The sequence below is a fragment of the Vipera berus genome (genome assembly GCF_964194415.1).
Source record: "Vipera berus genome assembly, chromosome: 1".
In the NCBI taxonomy this organism is placed as follows: domain Eukaryota; kingdom Metazoa; phylum Chordata; class Lepidosauria; order Squamata; family Viperidae; genus Vipera; species Vipera berus.
In genome coordinates this window covers 271,089,999-271,106,825 of record NC_138202.1, presented here as the reverse complement: position 1 = coordinate 271,106,825, position 16,827 = coordinate 271,089,999, and the positions used below count along the sequence as shown (strand labels likewise).

The following is a 16,827-nucleotide window of genomic DNA, read 5'->3' as shown; positions in this document are numbered from 1 at the left end:
GGAGAAGGCTGGTCAGCCCGAGATGCCGGTATGAACAGCCACTCAGTCTTGTCAGGATTGAGACGAAGCCTGTTTCTCCCTATCCAAACCCGGACCGCCTCCAGGCAACAGGACATTACGGTGAGGGCATCACTGGGTTGGGTCGGGGTGGAAAGAAAAAGTTGGGTATCATCAGCGTACTGGTGATACCCCACCCCGAAACCACAAATGAGCTCACTCAGCGGCTTCATGTAGATGTTGAACAGGAGGGGAGAGAGGACCGACCCCTGAGGGACTCCACAAACGAGAGATCTCGGGGTGGACCTCTGTCCTCCCGTCAACACCGACTGCGAGCGGCCCAGGAGGTAGGAGAACCACTGTAAAACAGTGCCTCCCACTCCCAGCCCCCTGAGACGCCGCAATAGGATACCATGGTCGATAGTATCAAAAGCTGCTGAAAGGTCTAATAGGACTAGGACAGAGGAACAACCCCTGTCCCGAGCCCGCCAGAGATCATTCACCAGCGCGACCAAGGCCGTCTCTGTGCTATGCCCAGGTCTGAAACCAGATTGGTACGGGTCGAGATAATCAGTTTCCTCCAGGAACAGAGGGAGCTGATGCGCTACCACACTCTCAACAACCTTCGCCAAAAAGCGAAGGTTGGAGACAGGATGATAGTTATTCAAAATCGCTGAGTCCAGGGTGGGCTTCTTGAGGAGGGGCCTCACCACTGCCTCTTTCAAGGCAGAAGGGAAAACACCCTTGCTCAAAGAAGCAGTTATTACTGCCTGGAACCAGCCTTGTGTCTTCTCCCGGGCTGCATAAACCAGCCAGGAGGGGCACGGGTCCAATAAACAGGTGGTAGAGCTCAGCCTCCTCATGATCCTGTCCACCTCATCGGGGGTCATAGGATCGAACTCAGTCCAGATAACACTTTCAAGACCACTCGAATCCTCCCTGTCAGATTCTGTCCAGTCAGAGTCCAAGCCGCCCCGAATCTGAGCAATTTTATCCGCAAGATGACGACTGAACTCATCGGCCTGTCCCTGCAAGGGATCCTCCCTCTCCTCCCGATGAAGGAGGGAGCGAGTAACCCGAAACAGGGCGGCTGGGCGATTATTTGCGGACGCGATGAGGGTAGCAAAGTAATTAGACTTTGCCGTCCTCATTGCAGCGAGATAAGACCTTGTAAAGGCTTAGTCGCAATCGGTCAGGCTCAGATCGGCTGGATCTCCAACAGCACTCTAGACCCCGTCGCCGACGTTTCATCTCCCGGAGCTCCGAAGAAAACCATGGAGCCCACCGGGATCTGCGTCGGGTTAGGGGTCGCAAGGGGACAACACGGTCGAGCGCCTCAGTGGCAGCCCTTTCCCAGGCATCCACTAAGGCGTCGGCCGAGCTGTCAGCGAGGGAGATAGGAACAGACCCAAGCGCCATCTGGAACCGATCAGGGTCCATTAGGCGCCTGGGGCAGAACCACCTGGTCAGTTCTGCAGCCCAGCAGCGGGGGGTGACATAGCGGAAGACCAGTCGCAGGAGATAATGATCGGACCATGACAGGGGGACAATAGTTGGTAAGCCCCCTCCCAGATCATCCAACCATTGTCTAGATAAGAAAACCAGGTCGAGAGTGTGACCTCTCCCATGAGTCGGACCCTGAATTACTTGAGTCAGGTCCATGGCCATCATGGAGGCCATGAACTCCCGAGCTAACTCTGACGATACTCCCAGAGAAGGCAGGTTGAAATCACTCAGAACAATGAGTCTGGGGAACTCCACCGTCAACCCTGAGAGGGTGTCGAGCAGCTCGGGCAAGGCTGTTGCCACACAGCTGGGCACCAGGTATGTTAGCAACAGGCCCAACTGAGCCCGAGGGCTACATCTCAAGAGGAGGGACTCACTTCCGCCTATCTGTACAACAATGGTCTCCCTCGGACATAAGGTCTCCCGAATAACCACCACCACCCCACCGCCCCTGCCCTGAGCCCGCAGCTGGTGTAGTACACAGAAACCCAGAGGGCACAACTCAATCAGAGGGACACCGCCCTCTGGGCCCAACCAGGTCTCTGTGATGCATGCCAGATCCGCGTGTTCCTCCTCGATCAGATCACGGACGAGGGGAGCCTTGTTCGCAATGGATCTGGCATTAAAATACACAAGCCTGAGCCCAGGGTCCTGATCCCCATCAATCCCGGATAAAAGGGGGCCAACTGGAGGGTCGGAGCACGCCATCGCTTGAAGACAGCGGGGGCGTGATCCCAGATGTTGATACGGCCCTCCGCGTAACCGCCTGCTGCCATTCCCCATCGTCGTGGGAATCATGATGCTTTCTAAATATATAGGTTGTAAATTGAAAAAGTAATAAAACTTGTTTAAAAAAATGAAGTAAAGATATTCATTTCAGATAGTTAATACATAAAATCATGAATACTATAAAATATTCAGTAAAGAAATAAAGTTTTCATAAATAGGAGAAATATTGAGCCTTTTCTTCTTTTTTTAGAAAATTGGGAAGGGAGGGAAATGAGGCTGTTTTTTAAAAGAATACTTTGATAATACTTTGTCACCATTAATGGGACTTGTGCTCATTTTAGCAGCACATATATTAAAATTTGAATAATACCATTAATGGGAACTAATATATTATGTATATTTTATAAATAATCATGTTTGAAACGGGAATTTTAACAGCTAATAACTTTGTGATTTCACATTTGTCTGTGGCCTTAATTTTGGCAAAACTATTTCCTTACTGATATTAATAGTAAATGACAGCTATTGTAGAAAAGTTAGTCCTTTAAAAATATACCAGATATTTTTCTGCTATTATACTGTACTGTAGACATCCATGGACACTTCATATTATGTATTTCAATACCTAGAGATGAAAAAAAAATGATTTTTTCTTAACATTCTTTAAAAGAAACAAGTGTTTTCGTACTTACCATTCCATGATTCAGCCAGGTTGGTATAAAATTATCAAGGAGCTTGGGGTAAACAAGTTCTCTGTCATAGATATAGATGCTCCAAAACATTAGCACAACAAACTGCGGCAAAGAGAAAAGAATACGTATATATGTATATAAAGTCATATTTTTACTGTAAGAATTACATTTTATCAGTATCAATCATCAACCAGTTACTACTGTTCTGTTGTGTGTACTTTTAATGTACAAACTAGTTTAAATCTAGGCTGGCTAGCTTATAGATACATGTAGGTAATCTTCACTTAGAAATGGTAAATTGGACTGGCAACTCCATAGTTAAGGACGACGGTAGTTGCAGAAATTTTAATTGTCATTGTTAAGTTAATTCCACATGGCTGCTAGGCATTACATCACATGACCTCTATTTGCAACCTCCTGCCAGCTTCTCAACTGACTTTGCTTGCTGGAAGCTTGCACTGAAAATTGCAGGTGGTGATCATGTGACTGAAGGATGATACAATTGTTATAACTGTGAGCCAGTTGCCAAGTATCTGAATCACTATCACATGACTGTGAGGACATTACGATAACTGCAATGACAAGGACTGATTGTAAGTCTCCTTGTTCAGTGATGTGGTAAATTTGAATGACTGCCCTATGGTCAATTTTTTGTAACTTTGAATGGTCATTAAAACAAATGGTCATAAATCGAGGGTTATCTGTATTCATTATTATACTACAATCTATACCAGGGGTCTTCAAACTTGACCCTTTTATGACTTGTGGACTTCAACTCCCAGAATTCCTCAGCCAGCTTTGCTGGCTGAGGAATTCTGGGAGTTGAAGTCCACAAGTCATAAAAGGGCCAAGTTTGAAGACCCCTGATCTATACTGTATGCAATTAGAGTAATATTCTGGATTACAGTAGTTTCCTCTAAACCACAAATAACCTATTAGATTTGGTGCATTAGTGTCATGTATGGACTAACTGAATCTTAGCAGATTCATCCCTCTAAACAGAAATACTTTAAGTACCAAATCATACTATACAAGTATCACAGTTTATTCTTGCTCAATGCAGTTTATACTCAGAGTAGCCATGAACAATGAGCCTAGGAAATATGTGAACTCTATGTATTCTAATGTAAGATACTGAGTTGCATACTTGAGATATGCTTGTTAGCAGCACACTAACTATAAAGATGTTATAAAACGGGAGTAAGTACAATGCTGGACATAGTACAGATAATCACTGATTTACAATGGAATTGGGATTGGAATTTCTGTTGTTAAGCAATTGAGTCTGCTTAGCAATGGCAATCATGTTGCCATCATTAGTATCATTAGGTGAGGCAACTTCCTGCTGGCAACCTGCAATCAAAGTCTGTGGAGAAGCCTCGAGGAAATTGCAAGTCCCAGGCCAAGGTGTATAACAGGCATGGATGGCATGGTTAGGATTCACAAAAATGCGAGGGGGAACAAGAAAGGCATGGTGTAGTTTGAAGAGAGTGCACACGGGTGCATATGAGGCATAGTGAGGGTCCAGAAGGGTGTGCAAGACATATGGCATGGGTCATGGAAGAGAAAGCGCATGGAGATGCGAGGAGGTGAATGAGAGGTGCTACGCATATCAAGGAGGCTATGCAGTGATGCACGAGGGTACACGACAGGCACTACACAGATCAAGGAGGATATGCATGGCACAGATCAGAGAGGGTGCACAAGGGTGTGCACGAAAGGGGCTGTGTGGGTCTGGGAGGGTGGGTGGGGTTATGTGGGTGGCTAGGATAATATGAGCGCAGAGGACCTGGAGAGGGTGTGTTGGCTGGTGTGTCAAGAGTTTGACATGTCTACTCTAGGTTTTCTGTGGACTTTAGATCCAGAGTCTGACTTGGTCATTCTAAAATGCTGAATTTGTTCTTCTCCTGTTCTCTTGCAGCTTTACGTGTATGTCTGGAATCAGTGCATGACTTGGTTTGCTGATATTAGGGAAGTTTATGCTCTAAGCCAGAAATCCATTTAAGAGCCGATGCAGATGCACATATGCCACACTTGTCATACTTTCCTAAAAAAGCTAAAGCTAAAAATGCTGTGCCTTTTCCTGTCTTGCATAGTAACTCTATGATCCTAGGAAAGTAGGTGTTTGAATTATTGCATCCTTAAATCAAAAGTATATTTTCCTGTGAACAAGTGAAAACTATGAGAGCATAGGAAGAGAGGAAGCTTCTTTAAGGAGGTGATGACAAACGTGGAAGGCATACCAACACAAATTTAAAATACAGCAGATCACTACTTAATATTATCCTGTGGAATTTTCTACTATAAAGCAGAATTCATGCTTTCTTTACCGATGGCAGGTTATACCAGTCCTGAGGCAGCAAAGCATATTCTATATACCATGACAATATTACTTCCGTGCCTAGCAGCTGGTACCTTTTTATTGCAATACTTGGTTTCTGCCAGACATAATGACACCTGTATAGTTTGAATGGTTCTACTTTTGATTCTGGAACATTAATCCAAAAAATTGGAGGATGGGGTCATCTATTTGCTTTACGGCAAACTACTGAATAGTTTCCATGTTGTCATTAGTGGGCCTTGGCTTCCACTTGCTATTTTTCCATGAATCTTATTTTTAATTAGGGTTCTTCTGATAGTGCAAATCAAATTCACAGTCTAGTTAATCAGTTAACCGTGAAAATCCCTGAATGTTTTCCTGGGCTTCTTTATGACTTCGTTCTGACTGGAAAAATTTGTTAGCTCTTGGAGTGATTTTGATCACACAATCCATTTCAAGATTGTGTCTTCTTAATTCTGTATCAATTAAATCTAATCCAGATCTTTAGAAATTGTTTTGTAAATATTTCTAGGATGACAGGAATTGCTTTTTTACAGAGGTCTACAGATATTTCAGTGGGACGTTGTATTCCTCTAGAACAGTTAGGATGGCACTGAATCAGTGGTAGTTAAACTCACACAGACAAATGATTGGATTTGGGCATTTGGCAACCAGTTCACACTTATCATAGTTGTTGCATCATCCCACAATCACGTGATCGCCATTGGTAACCTTCCCTGCTGGCTTCCCAGAAGCAAAGTCCCAGAGATCTCATACTCCATAGCACCCACTCCACCAGCCTGCAGCAACCTCTCTACTTGCAGCTCTCACCAACCTGCCTATGCTCCCTACCACCCACCCATAGTCTCCCCAACCTGCCTGTAGCCCCTGCTTGTTTGCCCACACTTCTTTGGGACTATGAATTCATGTTAAGGAGAAATTAGAGTCAAGCATTTCAATCAATTGCATTTTCAGCAGGTATGAATGTGGGAAGTTTTGCCTTACTTAAAAGTACAGAATTCTGACTATTCATTAACCAAGTCTGATCTTCATAATACAGATATATAGAAGAGTGACTTGAACAACATAACATTTCTCAGGAAACAGCTATTGAGGCTCACTAGGCTGTAAAAAGCGTCATTTCCAAAGCGTTTGGATTCCACCAGTCCACTATCAGGAAGATTATGTACAAATGGAGGCCATTCGACATCAATGTTATCCTCCCCAGAAGATCACACCAAGAACAAAACGTAATAATCCAGGAGCTTTCAGAGAAACCCAGAGAGAGCCACTACTCTTCAAAAAGAACACTGTTGCCAGTCTACAGTTTGCAAAACACCATGTGGATAGCCAGAAGGCTACTGGAAAAATGTTTTGTAGAAAGATGAGACCAAAAATAGAAAAATTTTGGTGTGAATGAAAAGTATTATGTTTGACAAAAGGCAAACCCTATTCCAGTGTATAAGAACATTTCTGTGAAACATGATGGTGGTAGTATCATGGTTTGGATCTGCTTTTCTGCCTCTTGAGGACCAGGACAACTTGCCATCAATGATCATGAGATATCAATGGAATGGGATGGAAACCATGAACTCTGAATTGCACCAGAAAATTCTAAAGAAAATGTCAGGGTATCTTGTCTGTGAACTGAAGCTGAAAATGGGTCATGTAGCAAGATAATAACCTTAAATAGATGAGTTGTACAACCAAAGCAGAAGAAATAAATATTTTAGAAAGGCTAAGTCAAAATCCTGACTTTAATCCTATAGATTAACAGTAATTGGAAATCTTTAGCTGCAGGAGAGCACACTAGTAACTGAAAGCAAAGATTCATATACTTTTACCACAAATAAATATGTAGGTTTGGATTATTTTCCTCAATGAATAAATGAACAAGTCTAATGGTTCTGACTCATTTGTTTAATTACATTCTCTTTAGTTTTAGAACTTGTGTAAAGAACAGATCATGTTTTAAGTCATGATGCTGAAATTTTGAAAATTAAAAACAATTCACAAACTTTTAAGTACTCTGTGCTCTTTTGCTGTTCTATTTCTCTGACAAACGCACTTTATATTGATTATCAGTGCTTTTAATTGTTTGAATCATTATTTTTATATTACAAGTGTCTCTACATGTGAACTTGGAGGCATGACATATAGAGATAAATTATACATTTAAAGCTGGAAAATACAGTTCCTTTTTCTATATAGCAATCCTATATTGCCCATACTGAACTTATGTACTAAACATTTTTGTTAATATAATTACATTGAATGAATAAATAGAAACACTTATAAATGTAATAAATGAATGGCACTTTTAATATATAAAATTGCACTGGTGACTATGAGCTTTTCTTTAAATAATTGACATTTTAAAAACAGATTAAAAACCAAGAACCAACCAAGATCTCTAATTTGGAAGGAAATTCCTTTCTTTTCCTGGTACTTACAACCCCAACGGGAAAAGCTAAGACAGCCATCATCCAGTCACGGAGGGAGATGAGTTTTCTTAGTTGCCTTTCTTGTTCGTGGTTGTCGTTTCCTTTAGTCAGAAGGCTGGAAAGATCAGTCAGTACACAGATCCCAAAAAAGACTGCTTGAACAACCTGCATTAGAAATATCAACAAATTGAAACATAAATACCTCAGTCTCAATAATATAATTTTTAGCTGCAGATCCTTCCTAGTGGTGGTGACATTTGGCAGCAGTGAATTTATTGAGCTTTAAAAATGCCCAGGCATTATTGTGCAGCTGTACTCTGAAGCCTTGCTTCATAAAAAATAGAAGGAACTATAATCTTTACTATCCAGAGTAACTCTGGCTTAATAGTCAAACACTTTTTTCTAAAATGCAATGAAAATGTATTATTCTCATTTTCTGCTCTATCAAGTGTAAGTGAATTTCTTTATAGTGTTGGAAGCGCTTAGCAAAAATGGAAAGGTAGACAGGATATGTGCATTTATCCTGAACTCTTCCTCTTCAGTTATGGTATTAATGCCAATTCTGAAAACAAGGGCCAGTCTGGCATCATTCTGAAAAAAAAATACTATACTGTCTATCTCTGTGGATGTTTTTCTCACTTAATGCACCAACATTACATTTCTGGTTCCCACTGTCAACAACATCTTTGCACTTTTGCCATGTATTAAAAAAACATAAAACTCATCCTGACATCTACTTAAGTAACCATCAACTTTTATTTTAAAAAGTTCTAAATTATATGCTAACTGCTGTTTCTTCTGAACTGTAAGTACAACATCTGCCCTGTTAGTTTCCATGTCCTGGAAGGCAGGAAAAAAGGCAGGGCATTTTTATCCATTTAGCAAATATGTGTTTATGTGGAATATATTTTTACTAGATTACATTTCATACTATTTTTTCTAAAGTTTAATTTTGCTTGACTCTTATCCAGCACATACAATTATTTTGAATTAAATATATATTTATATTATACACAGTATTAGAGCTGTGATTAGTGATATATTCTAGACCACGGGTGTCAAACTCGCTGCGTCATGTGACGTGTTGCGATGTATCATGACTTTTTTCGCATTGCCGGAGCTGGGATAGGCGCGGCCTCTGCATGATGCAAGCAGCCCATGGACTGGCAGTTTGACACCCCTGTCGTAGACCATCTGCCAAGCATTAATTAATAATGGGAAAGGCCATCAAAAAGCCAGGTAAACTTTGGCTTCACTTGTTGAGTAAGGAAAGAAACATTTATCACAGATTTTTAAAGAAAGTTGTACTTATGGATTAAGTTTACAATATCTTGAAAACTCTATCATGTTTTAAAATAAATAGTTCACTCAACCAAAAAGCAATGATTTTGTCAGAATCCATTTATATCACATTTCATAAATGTATAGGTAGAACATTGTGCTTATTCTGGGGATTCTGCCATCTCTCCGAGGGGGGGGGAGAGGACGGTTACTTAGATTGAAATAGGCGATCTTCAAACACCAGGGAAACGTTTGATCTGGGGGAGGGAGGGGGAGAGACAGATCTGGATCGCATCTTCATTTACAACTGAAAAAGGAAGAAGCAATAACAAAACAAGAAGAGTTCCCTTTCCCACGGAAGGGCCTGACACCTAAGTAAATGATGGGAGCCTGACCAAATGGATGAGGGGAGGGGGTTGAAATGGGAATGCTTTATATAGGATTGAAATGTAACTTTGTTAGATTCCGTCTTGTATTGCCACAATCGATTCCATCCTAGTAAACATTTTCCTTTTGGACTAAACTTGCATCCAAGAGTTCTTATTTCCTAAGATGTGGATTGAGGTGGGTCCTGACAGTAGACGGAATCTTCTATAAGAGTCAACCTGGAAGGGAAAACCTTACCAGGGGACTTTGCAACAAATACAATGTCTGGCGACGAAACAAGAGAGGAGGGAAGCCCCATGGAGGGGGAGTCTTCCCCCCAAATGGAATCCCAGAGACGATGGGAAGCTGAAGCAGCATATTCCCCCAGGGAAGAAGCGGTGGAGCAGTACGACCAAAAACCCCGGTGGTCGATGGGCGTTGGAAGGAAAAGTGAGTGGGAAAAGGCATCGAGGGAAGTAACCCTGAGACGGAGCTACCACCAACCGAAATGGAGGCAGGAGATGGAGAGCTCACTGCACGCCAGTGAGGAGGAGCGGATCCTGGAAAAGGCCATTGATCTGATGAAAGCAACCCTGAGCTCACTAAGGGAGGAGAGAGCTGAAAATCGCAACCGAGGCAGCGCCTGGGGACGCAACTGGAAAGGTAACAGAGGGGATCCAGCACCTGAAACCCCGGGGCCGTCCAATGGAACAGGAATTGCTGCCTCAGCAGTACCCCCCCCCCAGAACCACAGACGGGGACCAGGATGAGGAGCGATACCGGCCACGGCGCAGACAACGCTCCAGCCAAAGACTCTCGCCCCTGGAAGTCAAATTCAAGGGGGAGCCATCACGACTGGGATTCTTCCTAACCCAAGTCCTCAGCTACATGGAAGAATACGGCCGGGATATCCCTAGTGACAAAACACGCATCCGAATTGTGCAATCCGCCCTGGACGGATCGGCTGCAGACTGGGTGGTGAACTTGCATGACTCCAACGCCCCAGAACTCGACGACTTCAACCGATTCATGTCATCTTTGAGGCGGCGGTTCGAGGATCCTTTGGCTGACCGTAAGGCCCGGGAGAGAATCAAAACGGTGAGGCAGGGCAGGCGAGCAGTGGCCGAATATACCCAAGAATTCCTAGCCATTGCCAGCAAGCTGAACTGGCCAGGAGACATACTCCTTAGCCACTCCAAAGACGGTCTAAACTACGACCTGTATGACGCTTGCCTGCCTCGAGGAGATCCACCCCATCTCGACGACTGGTACATCCTGGCGGAGGAAGTGGAAATAGGCCTACTGAAGAGACACCGCAGAGGAAAACCATGGGGCCGCCTGCCACCCGAGCAAACACGCGAGGGGGAAAAACCACCAGCCACAGCCAAAAATTCAACGGGTTGTTTCAACTGCGGGAGAGAGGGCCACCGTGCTGCAGAATGTCGTTCAAAAGCCCCCCACGAAAACCAGAGGCATCATCCTCCAAGAAGCCGGGGAAGTCCCAAGGCAACACAAAAGAATCTTCCATGAAGGGGACAGAGGCTGTAGAGTCCACAATTCCTGCCAGGAACTGGGATTGGACTCCGGCCTGCACCACAGGGATGGTGGACAACTCGGAAGACAGCTCAGAGGGAGAACCATTGGTAAGTGGACCCCTTCCACCCATACTTAAGACAGTGACTATATTAGCTTCCTCTATGCCTGAAGCAGCCAAAATAAAAGCTCTGATAGACTCTGGGTGCATCTGCTGCCTTATCAGCCCAACGCTGTTGGAGAGATTGAGCATCCCAGTGAGGAGGCTAAAACAACCAATCTCTTTTAGTCAATTAGATGGGACAATAGCAGGGGGGGACCAGCCACCCTAGCCACTTTACCAATCCACCTATCACTGGGGCCCCATGAGGAGGACATAACGTTTATAGTGGCCCCAGGCATGGAATGATTCTAGGACTCGAATGGCTGAAGAAATGGAACCCCGGGATAAACTGGAGGACAGCAGAACTCAATTTCCCAAAGGGGGGGCAGAAGAACTTAGACTCTAAAAGCACCCCCCCAACCCGGAGGGAGGAGGCAGCAGCAGTGGGGGAAGAGAAGAAGTTACCAGAGATACCGGAGGAATACAGGGACCTTGCTGAGGTTTTCAGCGAGGAATGGGCAGATGAGCTTCCCCCCCACCGCCCCACTGACTGTTCTATAGAATTCAAACCCGGGGCAAAACTCCCAAAACCCAGGATGTATGCCATGAGCCCAAGGGAAATGGCAGAAATGGAAAGATTCATAAAGAAAAACTTAGAAAGAGGCTTCATTGAGCCTGCCAGACCCAAAGTGGCTGCCCCAGTTCTGCTCAGGGAAAAGAAGGATGGTTCTTACCGCTGTTGTATAGATTATAGGAATTTGAATACAATTAGTGAATGCAATCTGTACCCCTTACCCCTGATGAAGGATATGCTATCCCACCTATCGAAAGGAAGGATTTTCACTAAACTAGACCTGAGGGAAGCATATTACCGCATTAGGATTAAGGAAGGAGATGAATGGAAGACTGCATTCAACTGCCCATTGGGTTGCTACCAGTGCAAGGGCCCCCCGCAGTATTTATGCAATTAATTAATGACGTGCTTAGGGAGCACCTTTATAAGGGGGTCCTGGTTTACCTGGACGACATCCTTATCTTCACAGAAACCAAAGAGGAACATATCAAACTAGTCAGAGCAGTCCTGAAAAAGTTGCGAGCTGCCCACCTATATGCTAAACTATCAAAGTGCGAATTCCACCAGGAAAAAAATTGACTACCTGGGATATCGCATATCCCCAGAGGGCATAGAAATGGACCCTGAGAAAGTTAGGGAAGTATTAGAGTGGGCACCCCCCCCCCGCACACGGAAGCAATTGCAAAGTTTCCTGGGGTTTGCAAATTTCTACCACCAATTCATCCCTGCATTTGGCCAAATAGCCATGCCCCTCACAAATTTGTTGAAAACGAAGGGGGGGTCACCCGTGAAACCCAGCCAGCCTCTAAAATGGTCAATGGAATGTCAAGCAGCATTTGAGAGGCTAAAGAGACTTTTTTCTGCTGAACCTGTCCTAAAACACCCAGATCCCGACAAACCTTTTGTAATACAGGCAGATGCGAGTGATGTAGCGGTAGGAGCCGTACTATTACAAGAAAATGATGGGGGACGTTGCAACCATGCGCATACACATCCAGAAAACTCACAGAAACAGAACAATGTTGGCTAATATGGGAAAAAGAGGCATTCTCGTTGAGGTGGGCATTACTAACATGGCGCCAATTTTTAGAAGGAAGTAAAATACCTTTCCAGGTCTGGACAGACCACAAGAATTTGGAAGCACTAAAAACGCCCAGGAAGCTCACTCCTAAGCAAGCCCGCTGGTCCCAATATTTTCACCAATTCAATTTCACTCTCAAACACTTACCGGGGGGAAAGAACTTCCTGGCAGATGCATTATCCCGCATGCCCCAATATAACAGCACAAGTGTTACTGACTTTAAACCACTTGTACCGGAACAACAACTGGCAGCACCAGTCACCACCAGGGCACAAGAAAAAATGAAGCCGAAGGCAGATAGCCAAACTGGAATAGAATTCAGGAAGTCTTTAGAAAGTGATGAATGGTTCCAGAAAAATAGACATGTGTGCACAATTAAAGATGGATTGCCATGGGTGGGGGAGAAGCTATATATACCTGCCACACAGAGAATCAATTTCATGCAACTGTGCCATGATACAAAATCAGCAGGACACTTTGGCTTTGTAAAAACCTTACACTTAACTAAAAGGCAATTTTGGTGGCCATCTATGAAAAAGGACATAGAAAGCTATGTGGGTAGCTGTCAAATTTGCGCGATGGCCAAAAGACTGCAAGGGAAACCACCAGGTCTGTTACAACCAGTGGCGAACCCCTCAGCCCCATGGAAAGAAATAGCCATGGATTTTATCGTAGAACTGCCAGAAAGTAATGGAAACACCGTAGTCTGGACTGTCACAGATCTGTTTTCTAAGCAAGTACATTTCATACCTTGTCAAAAAATCCTGACCGCAAAAGCATTAGCAAAACTTTTTGTACAGCATATTTACAGATTGCACGGGGTACCACAACGCATCATATCTGACAGAGGGGTGCAATTTATGTCGGCATTTTGGAAAGAATTTTTATCCCTCTTAGGAACCACCCAAGGACCGTCATCTAGTCACCATCCTCAGACGGACGGAGCTTCTGAAAGACTTAATAATGTACTTGAACAATATCTGAGATGCTTTATTAATTTTCAGCAGTCCGACTGGACGGACCTACTGCCTTTCGCAGAAGTAGCATATAATAATGCAGTCCACTCAAGCACAGGTTACACCCCTTTTCAAGTAGCTACAGGCCAGAGTTTCCACCCAATACCAGAACTAACCCCAAAAGAACCAGTCATTCCTGAACTGAAGGAATGGGTTGCTCAATTACAAAATACCTGGCCAATCGTTAGGAAAGCGTTGGAAGATGCCAGAAAAGCATACAAGACACAGGCAGACAAAAAAAGAACCGATCCCACACCATTTAGGGTAGGAGAGATGGTATATTTATCCACAAAATACCTGAAATCACTCCAACCCTGTAAAAAACTAGGACCAAAATATATTGGACCTTTTCCAATTAAAAGAATCAGAAACCCAGTAACAGTTGAATTAGAACTACCCAAAAATCTTAGATGAATACACCCAACCTTTCACTGCAGTCTAATAAAGAGAGAACAATAATCACCACTACGAGCAAAAATCCTACCACCACCGCCCCCCATCATGGTGGAAGGAGAACAACATTTTGATGTGAAAGAAATCTTAGATTCCAGAAAACACCATGGAATGATACAATATTTAGTGGCATGGAAACACCTCCCCTCCTCAGAAAATGAGTGGGTTAACAAACTCCATGTTAAAGCACCTAGGTTGCTTAAGAGGTTTCATACAGAATATCCGAACAAACCAGGCTAACATTTATAGGTTTTCTTTTCCCCACAGATGGACTCATCTTTTTTCTGAAAGGAGAGCCGATTGTCAGAATCCATTTATATCACATTTCATAAATGTATAGGTAGAACATTGTGCTTATTCTGGGGATTCTGCCATCTCTCCGAGGGGGGGGGGGGAAGAGGACGGTTACTTAGATTGAAATAGGCGATCTTCAAACACCAGGGAAATGTTTGATCTGGGGGAGGGAGGGGGAGAGACAGATCTGGATCGCATCTTCATTTACAACTGAAAAAGGAAGAAGCAATAACAATAAAAACAAGGAGAGTTCCCTTTCCCACGGAAGGGCCTGACACCTAAGTAAATGATGGGAGCCTGACCAAATGGATGAGGGGAGGGGGTTGAAATGGGAATGCTTTATATAGGATTGAAATGTAACTTTGTTAGATTCCGTCTTGTATTGCCACAATCGATTCCATCCTAGTAAACATTTTCCTTTTGGACTAAACTTGCATCCAAGAGTTCTTATTTCCTAAGATGTGGATTGAGGTGGGTCCTGACAGATTTAGAGAAGTCTGATAAGTAGCAGACAAATTATTTATGTGAAAATTCTAAAATATACAGAAAACATCTCATGGTCCAAAACAAAGTGGCTTTTCTAGTTAATGTTAAGTAAAATAAAGGCAAGATTTTGTCCTATTAGGATACCTCTGTAACATCAAAATGTTAAACCTATAACTGTTTGAATTTAAAATTATTAAATTTTTCCTTATCTTGTCATATTCAAATGATTCTTGGCTGTATTTTCATATATTCCTGGAAGCTTTAAAAATTTAGGAAGACAAGAGGTCTGGATAAAACTACATTACTATATAAAAACAACTCATCCATGTTGTTACCAGGAGTCCATATTCGATGGGGGAGAAGGGAAATTAATTTAACTGGTATTTGTCACACACTAGCTGTACACCAATTCAAGCAATGCATTAGTATTGTGCGTGTTGTTTATGTTACAAGACTGTTTAATGCTTGCCTTTCTGACCTTTCTGGAATACTTCACTTATTATCCTCTTGCTCGGTTATTTTTATCCAATTTTCATCTACCCACCTCAGCTTGAGGATTATGTCTCAATTTCACACTGAGCTTCTCTTCTCTATTAATTTATTAATGCAGATCTTAATCACTATAAACCATAAATACAGCATAAGGTATTACTAAAATCATGTAGCCACCTATGCACTAGTTGAATAAATATAAATTAGTAATGAACAAGAACATCCATAAAGCTGGAGACCACTTTGATGTCTGAGACTCAAGTAACTTCAGAATCAATTAGAGCAGGGGTGTCCAAACTTTTTTCAAAGAGGGCCAGATTGGATGAAGTGAACATGCTGGAGGGCCGAACATTTTTACGAACATTCTTTGAACAATTACAATTAAATGCAAATGAATTATTTTATGCCAAGTTAATTGCAAATGGCATACTTTTCATTTTATAACATAAGATCAACTGACAGCTGAGTTTTCACAATGTATTTTAAATAAATTTAAAAAAAAACTTACTGTGTGAGCAAACTTACTTTGACAAGGTCAGACTCTCGTAACAGCTCACACACTTCCACCACTTCACAAATTCTGCTAGGCCAGGGCCCTACCTACCCCTGTCCAGCTCCCCACATCCCAGCCCATAAAATGGCTGTGAAACACAGAATGTGTGCACGTGCACACACACACACACACACACACACACACAGACACACCCGCCCTTCCCTGGACGTCGCCTTCGCCCAGGGGAGCCAGAAGGCGCGCCCTCGCTGCACCGGCACAGACGCCGCGCCAAGCCCGCGGCGGGGGGAGGAGTGTGGCGGTTCGGCCAGACAGGAAAAGGTGCAGGAAGCGGCCGCCGCCTGGTAACGGCGCCCGGGCTCACAACGTGGAGGCGGCGAGCAAGCACGCGCTCAGGGCGAGGCGGCCGCGGTCCGGTGAGGGAAGAGCACCGAGGGAGTGGCCGGCCGGGCTGCGCTGCTGCCGAGCGAAGCTCGGCTGGGGTGCCCGCTCTGCTCTGCCTGGCGCCAGCTCAGAGACTCCGCCCGCCAGGCCCTTCTCCCGCTCAGCCAGGCCAGGCGTGCACCGTCAGCCTTGCTGCACCGGCACAGATGCTGCGCCAAGCCCGGGGCGGGGGGGAGGAGCGCAGCGGTTCGGCCAGGCAGGAAAAGGTGCGGGAAGCGACCGCCGCCTGGTAACGGCACCTGGGCTCAAAACGTGGAGGCGGTGTAGCGAGGCTGACGGTGCGCGCCTGGCCTGGCTGAGCGGGAGAAGGGCCTGGCGGGCGGAGTCTCTGAGCTGGCGCCAGGCAGAGCAGAGCGGGCGCCCCGGCCGAGCTTTGCTCGGCAGCAGTGCAGCCCGGCCGGCCACTCCCTCGGCGCTCTTCCCTCACTGGACCGCGGCCGCCTCGCCCTGAGCACGCGCTTGCTCGCCGCCTCCACGTTGTGAGCCCGGGCGCCGTTACCAGGCG

General features: G+C 44.5%; 1 protein-coding gene across 1 annotated transcript in view; it reads right to left on the bottom strand.

Moving 5' to 3' along the window:
* AIG1 (androgen induced 1) overlaps positions 1-16,827 on the bottom strand; it is an 86,062-nt gene that overhangs the window by 55,335 nt on the left and 13,900 nt on the right. The window contains exons 2-3 of the mRNA XM_081312583.1: positions 7,698-7,853; positions 2,925-3,026 (exon numbers count right to left, since the gene is read on the bottom strand). Of these exons, the coding sequence (XP_081168709.1) occupies positions 2,925-3,026; positions 7,698-7,853 (258 nt within the window). The remainder of the gene's footprint in view (positions 1-2,924; positions 3,027-7,697; positions 7,854-16,827) is intronic.